At 43.2% G+C, this 16,613-nt stretch overlaps 1 protein-coding gene across 2 annotated transcripts; it reads right to left on the reverse strand.

Annotated features, from left to right (window-relative positions):
* Positions 1–287: 287 nt before the first annotated feature.
* ahcyl2b (adenosylhomocysteinase like 2b) lies at positions 288–16,187 on the reverse strand. Of its 2 annotated transcripts, XM_088284051.1 has the most exons (17): positions 15,809–16,186; positions 6,878–6,986; positions 6,008–6,151; positions 5,795–5,895; positions 5,476–5,578; positions 5,301–5,395; positions 5,070–5,176; positions 4,754–4,870; positions 4,619–4,682; positions 4,458–4,546; positions 4,304–4,374; positions 3,568–3,662; positions 3,243–3,341; positions 2,885–2,953; positions 2,714–2,792; positions 2,102–2,222; positions 288–1,932 (listed from the first exon to the last, which is right to left on the reverse strand). In XM_088284051.1, the coding sequence occupies exons 1-17, from the start codon at positions 16,139–16,141 to the stop codon at positions 1,926–1,928; spliced, it is 1,803 nt and encodes a 600-aa protein (XP_088140177.1). In that variant the 5' UTR covers positions 16,142–16,186; the 3' UTR covers positions 288–1,925. The 2 variants fall into 2 exon arrangements, with proteins under 2 accessions (XP_088140177.1, XP_088140185.1); XM_088284059.1 differs by lacking the exon at positions 288–1,932 and having other exon boundaries at positions 2,098–2,222; positions 15,809–16,187.
* Between the last annotated feature and the right edge of the window lie 426 nt (positions 16,188–16,613).

The raw sequence follows: 16,613 nt of genomic DNA on the forward strand, positions 1-16,613 counted from the left end.
AAAAATAGCAATCCGATTATTCTTCTAAACCGTTCATCCTTTGATTAATATGCGGTGAAAAAGCACCACATAATTCTGCATTGTAAAAATAAATGGGGCATATCTCAATTCCAGTATTGTTCTGATCGCTTTTGGACAAAAGGCGAGTGAATAAATAAAGGCTGACAGTCAGCTGAGCTCGGATGAGGTCAGTGACGTCTTGACCGGACTCGGCAGCTGCACGCACGCGCCCACACGGACCCCTCCTCCAAACCTTCATCACAAAGACATAAAAGCAAAAGGCCGCCAACCTTTCCAATTTTTTATTTTTATTTTTTATTACATCTTTATTGGATTACAGATTATTGCTTGTCATCTACCGTTGTCACTTTGCGTCCCCGCTTCATGGACAAAACAGGTTTTTGGAATTTTCACCATTTTTTTCTTTTTAAATGATTTACAACAATAAATACAGGAGATGATTTTCATCATTCACGATGCTGGTGTCACCCCTGCCCACCCACCCACGGGTCGATGGTCAGTTTGAGGCTGACAAAAACGGAAATTCTCCCACCCTCAAACGCGCAGGCTTGGATCCTGAGGCAGCTGTTTATGAAGCACACATACACAAATGTAGACACCCTCGCACACACACACACACACACGCGCGCGTGTTACAGTTACATTCTCTCAAGGCCGCACATTCGCGCGGCTCACACTAAAGCAGAAGATTTAGGACAGCACAAAGGACACAAAAGCACAAATCTAGTCAAGGAAAAATTTGGGGATTGAGCGTTTTCGGCGAGCTTGTTGTGCTATCTCAAAATGGTTCCCGTTTGATGGTATTAACAGAACGTGCAAATTCTGAATTTGAGCGCAAGAATGTGAAAAGGGGGGGGAAAGCAGGAAATGGAAGCTGCTTCCCGACGAAGATTTTCGGCATGGAAACTAAATTTAAAAAGTCAATGAGGATGCTTTTTTTTGTTTCCAAGCCACCTTTTCTGTATATTTTGGTATCTTTGTTAATATAATCACAGTATTCATTCTTATAGGTACATTTATGACACATATAATTAGAATATTAAATTGATTATTTCAATGACAGCTGATCTAAGACATTGAGAGGGCGAAAAATGGTAGAAAATTTGTCGTTTCTATATAAATATGTAAATATACAATATGTGGTCGATTTGACAAGACTTTGAACACATTATGGTCACTTTTTATGAAGAATTGAAAAACCTCCCCAATGCTGAACATGTAATCTTTTTTTTTTTTTTTTTTTTTTGGGCCACACTGAAGTTGTGTGAGCATCTGGAAGCCGAGAGGCGTTTTGAGTGATGGCTGCAGGGAACCAATCACTGTCCAGTCTGGCTTTTAAAAAGAAATGGAATACTATTAAATGAGAAGGAACAGCATGGAAAGAAATTAAAAAAAAAAAATCTATATGAATGGACCTTGAGATCCCGCCCCCCGGAATAACACACAAGAATAAAACAAAGTATAAAAGAATAACGACAAAAAGAACAGGAGTGGGGGGAAAGAAAATAAAAAGCACTAAATCTTGTCTTGATTCTTTTTTTTTTTTTTTTTTAAATCACATTTTGCATTAGATAGTAAATATTTGCATTGGTTGAAACAATAAAAAGGCGTGGCGACGGGACGAGAGGATGGAGACGCGCAAGGTGTGAGCTAAAAGGCTTCCCGGGGAGCGATAACAGAAGGATCCTCCTCCTCGGGGTTTTCATGAATATTGTCACGTGGGAATAAATTAAAATGTCTACCCTCTCAGGCCCGGCCTGAGCCCTGCCCTCCTCCCCGTTTAGATTCTAAAAGATGTGTGTTGACTTTCCTGTCCTGTCACCGTTCACGCCCACATCGGCGGCCTCGTCCGGTTGGTGCGCTTTGGGGAGTGCTGCCGTCTCTTGTCCCACCTTAAAACTGCTTTAATACCTTGAGGAAAAGACAACCAAGCGGGATAAGGACTGAAAAGGAACAAAAAACTGAATATTTTTCCATCTTTGATCAAATTCAGGCCCCAAACGCCATTTTACAAGTTGATTAATTTTGACTTTTTTTTTTTTTTTTGCAGCAGCAGCAGCATGGCCAAGTGTTTTCCTACCTATAGTAGTTTGGCTTAAAGGGTCCGTTCTTGTTCAAGCCCAGATACTTGGCCTGCTCGTCACTCAGCTCTGTGAGGTGCGCGTCAAATGTCGGCAGATGTAGGCTGGCCACGTACTCATCTGCACAAACGCAGAAGTGTGGCACTCATGAATCATTCCGAATGGCAAAGAGAGTAGAAACTTACTTGGTCTACTTAAGAATCTTTTAGTCGGAGATGAGCCACTTCATTCTTTAATCTGGCTCACTATTTTTATTGCAAGTTTGGTATTTGCTGCATTGCGCCATATGGCTTTTAATAGATGTATTTTTTTTTTTTTCATTTTTATTCTCTATTTGTTTTTCAATAATATTTGTAAAACAAAGTAATTGTAAAAAAATAAAAAATGAATAAATAAAAAATATTAAAATTAATAAAAAAAAAATAGAATTAAATAAATAAAGACGCTTCCACTATATGGCAGCAGGCACAATTTGTGTTTACTTTTTGTCGTCTTTGGTTGGTGGTCTCCCGTGAAATCTCATGTGAAATGTGTGCCGTGGCGCAAGAACAGTTATAAAAAGTCCCCCCAAAAAAAAGGTAAAAACAAAAAAAAAAATTCAAACACCTTACCCATCTTCTTGGGCAAAAGGTAAACGTCCTGCTTGTAGCGTCCGTCTGGAGCATTGTAGAGCTCGATCAGAGCCAAGGCCTAGACACACACACACGCACACACGAACCCAAACACACAAACATCATTCCGCCTGCTTGGCCTCAAGAGGCTTCACAATAAAACAACGGTACCTGGGTGGTGGCCGTGATAGAAAGCACAAACGTGGGCACGGTGGAACAGCTGAGGTTCAGAAGACGACCCTGCCAAGCAGACGAAAAAATAAATACAAAAATTAAGTCTTGCGTTTATTTGAAGTGACATGCGTGTATGATGAGGGGCGACGATGAGGCGCTGATGGCGCTCGACACCCTGACTGGCAGGTTGTCTGCTTGGATCTGTCACCACTGCTCTGGTTCTGTCGCAGCAGTTTACACACACACAAAAAAAAAAAAAAAAAAAAAAAGGGGGCACCGTACTTGTATTTTATGCATGTAGGAAGTGACAAGTGCAGGAAGCCTTAATCCATTTTTGCGACGCGCGTGCGAGTACCTCGGCCAACAAGACTATCCTCTTGCCGTCGGGCCAGATGACGTGGTCCACCTGCGAGCGCACTCTCTCCCAGGTCAGCTCGGGCGTCCGCAGACTCGCCTGCCGATTCACAACACGCCATTCCCGTTTTGAGCTCGGGATCATCCGATTCCAACAATGTGTGGCTGTTGCCATGACAACCATAGCCGTAACTCATCCGCCCTTATTCGATTGTGCATCACTCATCCTGCATTTCATATGCAGAACGCTACAGGCCTTTAAAGGGACGATGACTATGATGTCATAGGTAACGATTGATCGGAAAAAAAAGAAGCTCGTGACTGACCACGTCGATCTCGGTGTTGGAGTGGCCCATATTGCAGACGATGCAGCCGTTTTTCATGCGGTCCAGGTTCTCTCGCACCACCACGTTCTTGTTGCCTGATGAGATGACGGTGAAGGAGGGGTGGGGGGGGGGGTTCACAAGAGACCAACGTAGCTTAATTAAACTTAAACGTCAAATTAGTGACTTTGCAGTTTAATTAGTGTGACATATTTCGGCGGGCAGACGATGGTGTCCATCGAGCCTTTTCAGAAAACCGACACCAGAAAGAGGTACTGTCATGCAACAATTGTGTTGACAAGAATATTTTATAATATATGTAATAAATGTGTAATATATATACATATACATATAAATTTTGTTTTGTTTGTGGTGTGTAATTGTCGCTGCTTGGATGAGTCAAGATGCCCTTTAGTTGGAAAAAAAAAATGGATTAAAGATTATTATTCTCTTTATGAACGCAATAACGAGTGAGCAAGCAACCTTCCAGGAGTTAGTTCCATCTTGGTATATTAATATCTTGGGACTTATTAAATGTTATCAGTAGACATTATTAGGCCTACGAAGAGCACTCGCATAAATCTCAGCTGTCCATTTTACTTCCGCAAGCTGATGTTCTCCATGGCGTTTTATTATGAGTAGCAAATCATTTTTATTCGTGCGTCTAAAACCAATTAAGCCCCCCCAAAAAATTTATCTTGTGATTATGCCGGAGCGAGCAGCAAAGACGTGACCCTACCCGTGCACGTGATGACAATGTCCACTTGTCTGATGACTTCGTTGAGCTTCACCAGCCTGAAGCCGTCCATGCTGCCGGCGCCAAACGAACGTAAGCGTGAGACTGAAACTGAACTGTCAACAGCGGCGTTGAGAACGTAAGCGGCCGGACGTACCAAGCCTGCAAGGCGCAGATGGGATCGATCTCCGTCACGTAAACGATGGAGCCCATCGCTTTGAGGGCGGCGCAGCAGCCTTTGCCCACCTGGGGGCGCCAAACACCCCATCACGCATTGCGACTCGTGTGCGCTCGACAACTCGCAGGGGTGAGCCTTACCTCTCCATACCCGCACACCACCACTTGTTTGCCTCCAAACATGACATCAGTCGTCCTCTTCAAACTACAAAACAAGCGCCCGAGGCTTTCAGCTTCATGGAAAGAAGATTTAATGGTCCAAATAAGGGTTCATACCCGTCGAGGATGGACTCCCTGCAGCAGTAGAGGTTGTCAAACTTCTGCTTGGTCACGGAGTCGTTGACATTCATGGCGGGGACGCACAGCTTCCCGGCTTTGGACAGCTGGTAGAGCCTGCCGGTGTGCACGTGCATGCGTCAATCGGCGCAACCAATTGCGTCGCATCAATCAAATAGGATGACTTCCTCGAGAGCGCCGTGTACTGCGATGCTGGGATTACGTAACTGCAGAACACTTGGCGATGCACACGTTCACCACTAGATGGGGATGTGGCACGGCAAACTGATTGAGACCAATTTTGCTCTTGTCGTACCTGTGCACGCCAGTGACGCTCTCCTCCACAATGCCCTTGATCTTCTTGAACATGTTGGGGTACTTTTTGTAGATCCAGTGGGTCAGGTCGCCACCATCGTCCAAGATCTGGAGACGATGAATGACGACAACAACAACAAAAAAAAGAGGCAAACGGCGATGCTTTTTAAGCTTCGGTCGAGCAAATCCCAAGTGCTACAATTAACGATTTATACGAAGGAAAATGTGCTACCATGTTGGGCTGCCAGCCTTCCACGTTGACACAGCGATCGATACACCACCAGAAATCGTCCTCCGACTCGCCCTTCCATGCGAAAACGCTGAATCCTGGACACAGAGAAAGACGGCGTGAAGAAAAAGAAGAGGACGACGACGACGACGACGTCAAGGGCAAGACAGCGTCTCACCTCCTTCGGCCAGAGCAGCCGCCACCTCGTTTTGGGTCGAGTAAATGTTGCAGGCCGCCCACCTGCACTGAGCGCCCAAAGCTGACAGCGTCTCCATCAGCACCTGAAGGCAACGGACGAGAAAACAAGGCACAAGGAAGTCATAAGTTTTGCCTATTTTTGCAACAGTCTATTATTGCCAATATAAAAAAAATAATAATGAATTGACAGAGTGATGGATTATTAAAATATATTTTTTTTTTTACAGTCCTTTTTATGACCCACTTCATTTTTTTTTTTTTTTTTTTTTATAAATCGAGTCTTTCCAAGCTCTACTCACAGCGGTCTGAGCGGTGATGTGGGTGCAGCCCACCACCTTGGCGCCAGCGAGGGGTTTCTCACCCTGGGCTCGCTTCCTCAGAGCCATGAGGGCCGGCATCTCTGGAGGGTCAAGAGCAGGCGGCCCAAAAAAAAAAAAAAACACAGGAAAAAGGAATTCATTTCATGATCATTTAATCCGGTAAATACTTCACGACTAAGATGATTGACAAACCTTGCTCGGCAATCTCGATCTCGCGGCGCCCGAAGTCGGCCTGCTTGATGTTTTTGATGCAGAAGTCGCCGTTGCCCTTCGAGTTCTTCTGCTGTTTATCCCGAGGAGACGTCTCGTCGTCGGAGCTGTCCGTGTACGACGCCGCTGGAAATTAAACGGCAGTTTTGTTTGGACTGTACTCGTTTTAATGGAGTGTTTAAAAAAAAAAATACACCAAAAAAAAAACACTACACTTTACATCGGCGTTGTCATCGCACGGAAGCTAAACGAGACATAAATAGTATAGACGGCGACAAATGTGCTGAGAGTCTGCGTCTGGCACCATGCGACACGTGCCAGTCTGACTCAACGCGCAACCCATTTGTGTCAAGGAGAGACGTCGCATCGCGCCATCACCACCCTGCCAGCGCTTTCTAACAAGTCTGCGCCAAGGTACAAGCGGCGCTGGAAAAATCAGTCAAGTAAAAAAAAAATTAAAAAAAAATAGAACACCGTGTGCTTTGCCAAGACAGAAAAAGCACACGGGGATAATTTGAAGATATGACAACCCTCTCGAGACGGGTGGAACTATGATAAAGTCGTCTTAAGAATCCTGACGATGAATGAATGTTGTGAAGGCCAAAAATTCAGCGGGATAACGGACAAGCGCCAGCTCACACGCCGGGCCTAATGAGGACAAGCCGCGAAGATTTCCTCCCCCCCCCCCCCCCCGGTGATAAATACTGAGAAAGAGAAGGTTGTGATTCATCAGAACTAATGGAAATACTTGGAAAGATTAAAGCCGTGACATGAGAACAGAGCGGCCTTGGGAACCGTCGGAGGAATCCGAACGACTCATCGGAGGGAATCGAAAACGAGCGGCGGGCTCACCTGAGCTGTAGCTGTCCGTGGACGACTGAGAAATGGAACGCGACAAAGAGCGGCGGCCGATTTTGGAGGGCCGCTTGTTGAACTCCTGCTTCTGGTCGGCGAACTGGATCTGTCGGTCGACACGGAAACGGGATCACAATTGGTGCTTTTCATCGGAAAGATTTTCATTTTCAAGTGCACGGAAGGTCAGAGAGTTCACGCTAAATGGAAAGTTACCGATACAAATCACGCTATTAATCTTTCCGCAGTTGCTTCTGTACTGGCCTCATTATTAATATTAATGGTTGACTTATTCCCACCATAAATCCGTGCAACCAAGGGGAAGATGTGCTGATTTTGCCGCAATCCACTGTCAAGGATCTTAAAAATCAGCCAAGCGCTTGTCGTCGCCGTTCTTTATGGTCACTGGCCTCTTTCTTGCAATCCAGCCCAAACTGGTCCGACAGCGCCGGCAGACACAATGCAATTAATTGTTTCCCTTCCTTTTGGACCTTTACTCCGGCGACAGATTATTTGCTCCGATTACTTCAAAACTGAACGATAAAAAAAAATTAAAAAAAATTAAGAATTAAGAAAGCGATTAGGGCTAATTAGATACAATTGGGTGGAAATTTCTCAGCACGTTAAGCACCTCAAATGCAGCAAATAACTGAGCCAGCCATTAAAAAAAAAAAAAAAAAAAAAAACTGATTGAGGTTAGAAGCGCTTGAGGAATTCAGAGTTGAGCAATAGAAGATGCTTTTCGGACAAAAGTAGCACCGGTGCGCACGAGTGTGATGCAAATAAACAACAGCAGGTGAGCGCATGACGAAAAAGTGCAAATTCCTTCGAAGGCAAGAGCTTTGTCAGCGTTTATCGAAAATCTCCCATTAATCCGTTTTAGAACGCGCCGCGATTAGACTTTTCAGATCAAATTTTACGCCGCGAATGAGCTGATGTTCTAATCCCCCCCCGCTCGTTCTTAACCTCGCGGCCATTGATTATTAATAAATTAGCACCTCACACAAGAGCGGATTGTGCTCGGTTGTGCGTGACAGAAAGCGGCGTAAAAGTTGATTTGAGATTAAAAGAGCAGCGGGGGACACGCTCAAAACAATATTTTTCTTTCATAACCATTTCTCACCGCCAAAATATTTGTCATTGAATTAATCACAATTAATTAATTACAATTAAGTAAATGACAAATAATATTTTGGCAGTTAACCTGAGGTTGTGTACCAGTCAACAGGTTTGCTCGGCTCCCTAAAGGAGATTAAAAAGATGCGTCAAAGTTTACCCAAAGCCGTTTAGTGCAAAGTCAGCTAGCTGGCAATGTTGGACCACCAACACCGCAGATAAAGTTTCAGGTTTGACCACTTCTGGGATGTTTCGAGACAAAATAGAGTGAAATGCGTACGCAAAGAGGCACGGGTGTCAAACGTATTTTTCTCGCTCAGAGAGCCATTATGACAGCAAACCCATATAAATCGTCATCATCTTAATAATAATAATAATGTTATTATTATTACTATATTAATATTATATAATAAGAATAATAATATTATTATTATTACTATTATATTAATATTATATTAATATTATATAATAATAATAATACTTTTATTATTATTACTATTATATTAATACTATATAATAAATAATAATAATAATAATAATAACAATAACTATAATAATGTTATTATTATTACTATTATATTAATATTATATAATAATAATATTGTTATTATTATTACTATTATATTAATACTATATATAATAATAATAATAATAATAACAACAATGTTATTATTATTATTATTATTATTAGTAGTAGTACTATTATCATTGTCATTATTATTATTATGACAGATTCACAACAAACTGATGGATAACTACTTTTACTAAAATCAGAATCCAGGAAAATATTTGTTTCACTAACATCACATTCATTTTAAAAGTGTGATTGATAACCAAGAAATAATGCTCGCAATATTTTAACATTTTTTTTTTTTTAAATTGGCGATTATGATTTGCAATTTTGCGATTTTTCGCAAGAAACATGAAGGGCATGATTTGCCTGCGCGGGCCGCATAAAATGGTGTGGCGGGCCGGATCTGGCCCCCGGGCCTTGAGTTTGACCCCTGTGCTTTCAGGATCAACACCCACACTTGGGTTTCGATTGATTAGGAAGTGGTTAACTTTTTCCCCAGCAAACGGCGAGAAAAATCAAAGGCATTTCCGTGAAGCATGGGAACAAACATTGACATAGGTGAATCGCCGTAGGAGACGATTGGATCAACAAAGTCATGACGGCTTCACGTGAACCTGGAGCAGGCAGCTGCGCCTTCAATCATACAGCTGTGTTGGTCCCATTTCAAAACCTCACTCGGGATCTTCTTGCTTCCCACACGGGGTGGGTTTCGTCTCGAAAACCCGCAGAGACGGACGGGAACCTGATTCTAATCAAACACCAAAAATCAAACAAAAAAAAATAAAACCTCTGACCGAGTCGCTGGTCCAACAAGAGAACCCTTGATTTTCTATTCTCCGAATCGGCGCCAACACAACAGAAGGACGGGGGAGGTTGGTGAATTCCACCCTGCCTCCACGATAAAGATACTGTAAATTCATATTCGTCAACCCGCAGCCTGCAGTCGCAGTTATGCAACTTGATGGGCCAAAGCGGAGCTTTTCGCACGACAATGCGAGGAAAAAAAACACAGGGAAGCCTCTCGTGTCACAGGAGACTTGATCCTCAAGCTTTGCCATCTGTTACTCAACGGCATTACATAAACGGACGCCGATTTGGAGATATTTTGCACGCCGTGTCATGCTTTTAACGGCAGCCGTGGATTTCGGAGCAATGGCACGACATCGACGGCGTAGGTGAATTGGGGGCAACAGACATCAAAACATCCGCCGAAGATTCCTCTGTCAAGCGAGAGACGCCGAACCAAAGAGCCATTATTGGCAGAAGCTGCGACAAAAAAAAAACGGGCGCACTCGAACGAGGCCTCGTTGCGGTTTTTGTGAATGACAAAACCGGATGAGCGGCCGTTTCTCGATCGAACTCAAAGTCGGCCACCCAAGACTGAATAGTCGGCCGAATGCTATCCGCCGATCAAGCCATCGTGACATGATGAGCCCAACGCGGTATAATCCCCTTCAAATGGACTCACCAAAAAGAACACGAGGTCCGTTTTTTTTTGTCTTATGATAATCCGCGGTATTACTCTAAATTTGGAATTCCTTTCGCCTCCATATGACAGCATCGACGTGTTCGGCGCATGTAAGAGCGCTTGCTGCTGATTTATGCGCGCCGACGACGTAAACAACGCAAACACGAAGCGACCAGTGGCCTCGCGCGTGCGTCGCCGGAGGATTCATGTCGACGCGGCGTGCGCTATACAGTACCAGCCAGGAGGAAGTCATCCTCAGGTCATTTATACTAAGGGTTCTCAAACTGGGGTCCGGGTACTCCTGGGGGTCCACGAGCTGTACCTTGGGGGTCCGGAATATAATTATGCTCCATCATTTAAAAAAAAAAAAAAAAAAAGGAAAATTGCATGTCTACATATAGAGAGCGGGAGTAATAAATAAATTAATCCTCCAATTGAGCTTTGGGACAAGTAAAAGCTCTGATATGATTGTGACATCACGTAAATATGACATCGCCCCCATGATGGAGGTCAAGCTTTTTTTTTTTATTTTATGTGAATTATTACAGGATACTGAATAAAAAAAAAAAACAAGATTAGGAGAATTAAGTTGCATTTTTGATTCACTTAATTAAAAAATGAGCTTCTTTCCTTGTAAGTAACTTTTAGATGACAACATTCGGAGTCTTATTAAAGCTCTAAAAAAATATTGTAACATTCGCGGTAGTTATATACTATATTAGATATTAGCGTTTTTTATTTATTTATTTATTTTTTAATTTTAAAAGGTAATCTTGGAACATATTTCACCAAAATACACCAGTGACAGTGCGTGATTCATTACGACATGACGGAAACGGCGGCTGACACAAAAGCAACAACTGCTGAAATGAATCGCAAACCAGATTGTAAGAACCTCCGAGAGGGAAAAAAAAACAAAAAAAAACATCAATGACATGCGCACACAACAGCTATGTGACGACGTTCGAGCGCCGCGGATACGACTCCCAATCCGAGTCGACTTCCATTTTGTTAAGGCGTCAAGTGTTTTTTGAGTCAGGAGTGCCGTGTCAATTAAAAAAAAGAAAGTTGAGCACAAAGTGCTTTGACGGTTCTCCAGAGTGTCCGCTTTGGTCAACTCTGGAATGTATGCAACGCCGAGTCCGTTGAGACAATCGCAGAAACCGCAAAAGAGACAAAGAGCGATGCAGTCTCCATGCATTAGTTTTAATTTTTTCAAAAATAATGTTTAGTTTTTGTATTAGCTTTAGTTTTTTTTTTTTTTTTTTTTTTTCCCGTATGGTCATAGAAACTGAAGAAAAATATTCTTGTAGAATTTGTGCTTCCCTGTTATGTCACTCAGCCGCAGGGCGCCTCCCAGTTGAACGGCGGTCAAATGACCTTGACAAAGTCACCGCCGCGGATTATCCGTTACTCAGTGTTGTGATGTTTGACTAAGCGGCCGCAGTGGAAACATTTGGTGATGCGTCACATCGACACTATCAAGGCTTTTTAACTCGGTTGTGTTATTGAGCTGTAACAAATATGAGCATATGTTTACCCTGGCAAACATCCACCGGGGCGTGCCTTTCCATCCCGGTAACCTTTCGGCCACTCTGACTCGATAAAAGCCTTTCAGTGGAGTCAAATGCGACTAAATCGATTGGTAATTCAACTCGATGGCACAATTAACCCCGGGGGAAAAAAATATATATATATATTTTTGGTGGGAGTGCTCGACTTGTGCCAGAGTTTGTTTTGTATTCATCTTCCTCCAACTTTGCCAAAAACAGCTCGCTTTCCCTCAGGGCCGACTATAATTACATCAAACGGCAGCAAGGCAGGGCTGGTGCCTCTCTATTTTGGAATGAAACACAACAGGTCAAAGAGTTTCATCGGGAGTGTGAGATGCGCGGAAGAAAGGAAAACACGGCAAAACCGACCGACGAAAAAAAAATGTCACTTGGCTTGAAATTGCAAATCAACAAGAGACGCGTTTTTTTTTGTTTTGTTTTTTTAAATTGGCCTTTCCCGTTGTTGCGTTTAGCGTCACGCTGGGAATCGAGCTGACGTCCACTCGTGTCCACTCCACTGAGCACATGGACACACATCACGGAGCTCTCTCACACACACACACACTAATTTGTCAGTGTGGAGAGGGTTGAACATTTCACACTAACACACGAGTTCCTGGAAACACGCGGACGCTCTAGTTCCCGTTGGACACTTGCGATTGGGCAACATGGGTCAGCGTTACGTCAAAGCTAACTTGGGTTAGTCTGCCTTTAACGTTTGGAACGCGACGTTAGCGCTAACCAACTAACGTTCGCGGCTCTCAAATTTTTATTTTGCGTCCCCCAGACCCCCCAATATTGTGATTTAATATGAGGGTATTTTTTTTGAAAGTCCTCTTGCAATGTATTTTTCAACAATGCAATAATTTTATTTGAATTACATTTACATATTTATTATTATGAACAACAGATTTATAACAAATGTTTCGGTCTTCTAAGTCAGGTAAAGGCTAAAATTAAGAAAAATAACAATTCAAATGAAAGTATATTTACTTCATTTAGGTCAGTTAACCCATTTAGTGCCATTGACGGCTAAAGACGTCAAAGATTTTTTTTTTTCCACTCGGCTGGTAGTGAATGTGTTATAACACATTTGTCTTTAACGCCTTCACCACGACAATTTCACAAAGTTCAACCAAACGAGTGTCGCGTTATCCACAATTCTGTGGCATTATCACTTTGTTTCCTGAAACAATAATACATAAAAACTGAATCTTATCATCAGGATCATACGACTCAACCCAAAAGCACGACCAAAAAATAAAATAAAATAAAATAAAACGCTTTCTGTGCCGTGATAAGGCTAATGTGTCAAAGTGAGGCAACGGCTATTCAAAGCGGTGTAAAGGACCAGCGGTCAGTTTCCTGAGTTGGCCTCAAAGGACGGAAAGGAACTGGTTAGCGGGGGTGCGAACAGCCGAGCACTTTGACGCTGAGATTTTTTTTTTTTTTTTGCACTGCGAGAGGGCAGACGCAGGCCACGAGGCAGCAATCCACTGTATGATCGCAACAAAGCATCGGCGGTGAGAATGATGAGACGAAACAGATTTTTTTTTTTTTAAAAAGTAAAAGGCAAGCGGGCTGATATGAAAAGCTCGGCCAGATTGGGGGTGCGAAGTAGATTTCAATAAATCACCTTAAAGCACATCTGACATTCAGCCTTGGCGTTTTACAATTATTACCAGACCGATTAATCGTTAACAGCCCAAAATACAGTCCAGTACGGGGAACCTCTGACAATAATCAACATCCACGATGACTCACGAACCAATTAGTCATGTCAGCACAATTCGTTGAACACAAAGCCGTCGTGAGAATAGCAACAGCTTCAAAAGATCAAATCACGTTTATTACTATGCGGTCAATCTCCACGGGAGGAAGACAAGAAGCCACTCGGGGCAGTTCGCCCCCCCCCCCCCCCCCCCAACGCCGCATTGCAACATTCCCTCACGTGTGTGTTGCTGGAAGCCCTTCGGCGCGCTTCACACTAGCGGTACAAATGTGCTCGGCCGCACGCAGCGGAGGGCGACCCGAGCGAAGCGAGACACTTGACGAGATCGTGCCGGAAGATGTTAAGCAGGCTTTATGGAGCCATGGGATGTATGTCACAATTACGAGTTAATTGTCAGCTTTTCCTGTGGTTGACAATCACTGGGATAGATATCGTGACAGTAAAAGGACGTGATTTGGGTTTAGAGCTTTTAAGCCACCAGCGCTTTTTTTTTTTTTTTTTTTTTTTTAAATAAATACATAACCCATTCCTCCGTCCACTCCACTTCCCATGTAGGGCAGCCACAGGTCACGTTGTAAGCCTGTTAGCCGGCAAGCAATACCAGGAACACCAGCTTAGCACATGTGACATAACGTCGTATCAAAGCGGGATGATCTGGAATCGGACGATGAATTTGACGTCCTTTTTTTTTTTTTTGTGGGAGACACCTGGTGAATGTTGGGGGGGGGGAAGAGAGACGGTGGAGAATGATTAACTGAACGTAACAGATGGTTTGTTGCGGGAAACCATCTGGGATGTTTGCCTTGGGAAAAAAAGGCATGTGTTTCGCAAAAAAAAAAAGAAAAAAAGTGGTCAGATGAGCTAACGCAGGTTATTAATTTATTTATTTATTTATTTTTTAAATCTTAGGAATTTCACACTCTCATCGTACGAGTGCGGCGATATTCTCTTCAGGTTGCAATAAAAACAAAACACCAAACAGCTCACATCTGGGCATCGCTTACAACACGGAGCTGACGATCTAATCCTCTCGCCATGGGGGGGGGGGGGGGGGACACGATGGAGATTAAAAGCGTTAACCGGTTTGTCAACAACGCCCTGCCACTTTTCACTGGACTGGGTGACTGCAACAGATGCACGCGGCCCCGGACGTGCTCATATATGTCCAACGCCGTTTGCCATAGGGACCCCTGCAAAGCCGCCGACCTATAAATAGACAACCTTCTGCCCTGCCGGATGCGAGGGGGAATTAATATTGCTTCGCAAACAATCCCCCGTGGAATACCACGCATCATCTCAATTGAACTGGGAACAACAGTGAAGTAACGCTCGTTCCATCAGTATGACAGCATACTTTATATTGGCGAATAACCGCTTTGTATTTATGTCCTAAATGTATATTTTGCTTCCTGACTTGTCTGCTCCAATTTAATATACTTGGCCAACAAAGATGAAGACATGTTGCGTGGCCCCCTTAAGTATTTTTCCCCAAAAATATATTTATTATTTTTTTTTTTCACAAACCCCCCCCCCCAAAAATTCTTCAAAAACCAGAAACATTCAAAATACGTTTCCCATATAAACATGGTGGTAAATGGGGAATAAGAATCCAGAAAAACAGGTATAAAAATAAATGTTTAATAATAAATGAGGGACAAAAAAAAAAAAAAGGAAAAATTAAATAAAAAAATATAGAGTTTGTATGCAGGCGACTATAGTTTTAAGTTGTAATATCAACATTCACCACTGGATGCCACTGCAACATGAGAATCCCTGATAATTGTTTGCAGATTTGGAATGATATGCAGGATAAACATTTTTGAGTGAGTTGATTTTTGCGAGGGAAAAAAAAAACCCGTACAAAATGAGCTCTTATTTCCCTTTTCATTGCCTGTTTCTTGTTCAGTGGTTTTGTGCCATCCTTGAAAGGCCATTTTTGTGCTAACATTTTTTTAAAGGAAATCACATGATTATTTTTTTTTTCAAACCCTTTGTTGCTGGGTTAGAATTGTTACTCTTTTACACACACACACACACAGAGAAATGCATGATGATAAATGTAACATTTTGCACATATTCGGTCATATTTAATGTGTCATTTTTGTCACACACCTGGTTGGGAAATATGTTCTGGCCACCTCCAGCATTTAAGTTTCCCATTCCTGATCTATTTGGTACTAATAGTTTTTAACGTCAAATGTGGCTTGGCTGCATAAAAGGTTGAGCAACACCGGGTTAGTTAAGAACATAAAAGGCAAACGGCAGCAGTTTGACGGCTCACCGAATAATAATTAAAAAGTACAAATCGGCATTTGGTTGTCTTCAATGTTATGAAATATTATAACGTGTCGTTATTGAGTGTGAAGTCACACTGCTGAATTAGCCTGGTTGTCGGTTAGCATAGTTAGCTTCGCCGCTTATTACACAGCGTGCGTTCGGTCGGGGGAACACGTCAAAAGGGAGGAAAAAAACACAAGGTTCCACTCGCCTTTTTCATTCGCGGGGCCTCGGCCACGGTGCCGTCCCGGTTGACGAACGCCTCGCCGCCGTTCTGCTGCGGGTCCGGCCGCTTCATCGCCGACGCCTGCGGCATCTTGGTGGCGTTCGGGGCGAGCAAGCCCGGGCTGGCTTCGCTGGCTTTAGCGGAGGGCTCCGCGGTCGGGGACGCTGCGGCGGAGGAGGAGGAACCGGCCTCGCACGGGTAGTTTTTGGTGAGAATTCCTTCCGACGTCGGTGTAACAGGAGAGTCGGCGGGTAGTTCTTTGCCGACGTCTTTCAGTTCGACCTCTGCCATTTTCGCTGCCACAACCTGTACTGACATCGCTCCACTTTTCACCAAGTCCCTTTTCTATGGAGGCGAGCGGATGTGAGTGGAGGAAGCTGGGATGCGAAATTCATTCTGGTCTTTGTAGTTCTTTACGCGTATTTGGACTACAACATCGACCCACGGTTGCCCACGATGCTATTTACACTAGCGGAACTTTACAACTTTCCTAATGTGTTAAATTAAAAAAAGCTACAATCGTGTTACGGTTAAATTTGATAGCCGTAATTGTCATAGCAACTACATTTTGAAAAATCCCATGCGCGAGGTGCATGATGGGAAACTGTTATGAAAAGCACAACATGAAAACTACAAAACAAAGCAAATGTTGCCTCTTCTAACGTCTTTTGGGTGTTTTCAAAGCAAACGGACGCTAATTCTCAATTTCCTCACACAATTTCAGTAAAGCACAATGTTAACAATTTGCCACCAGCGTGTGAAACATGTCCTTTCTTTCCGCCACTATTTA

The sequence above is a fragment of the Idiotropiscis lumnitzeri genome, chromosome 2, assembly GCF_059441095.1.
Source record: "Idiotropiscis lumnitzeri isolate Australia: NSW breed Sydney's pygmy pipehorse chromosome 2, RoL_Ilum_1.0, whole genome shotgun sequence".
Lineage (NCBI taxonomy): Eukaryota > Metazoa > Chordata > Actinopteri > Syngnathiformes > Syngnathidae > Idiotropiscis > Idiotropiscis lumnitzeri.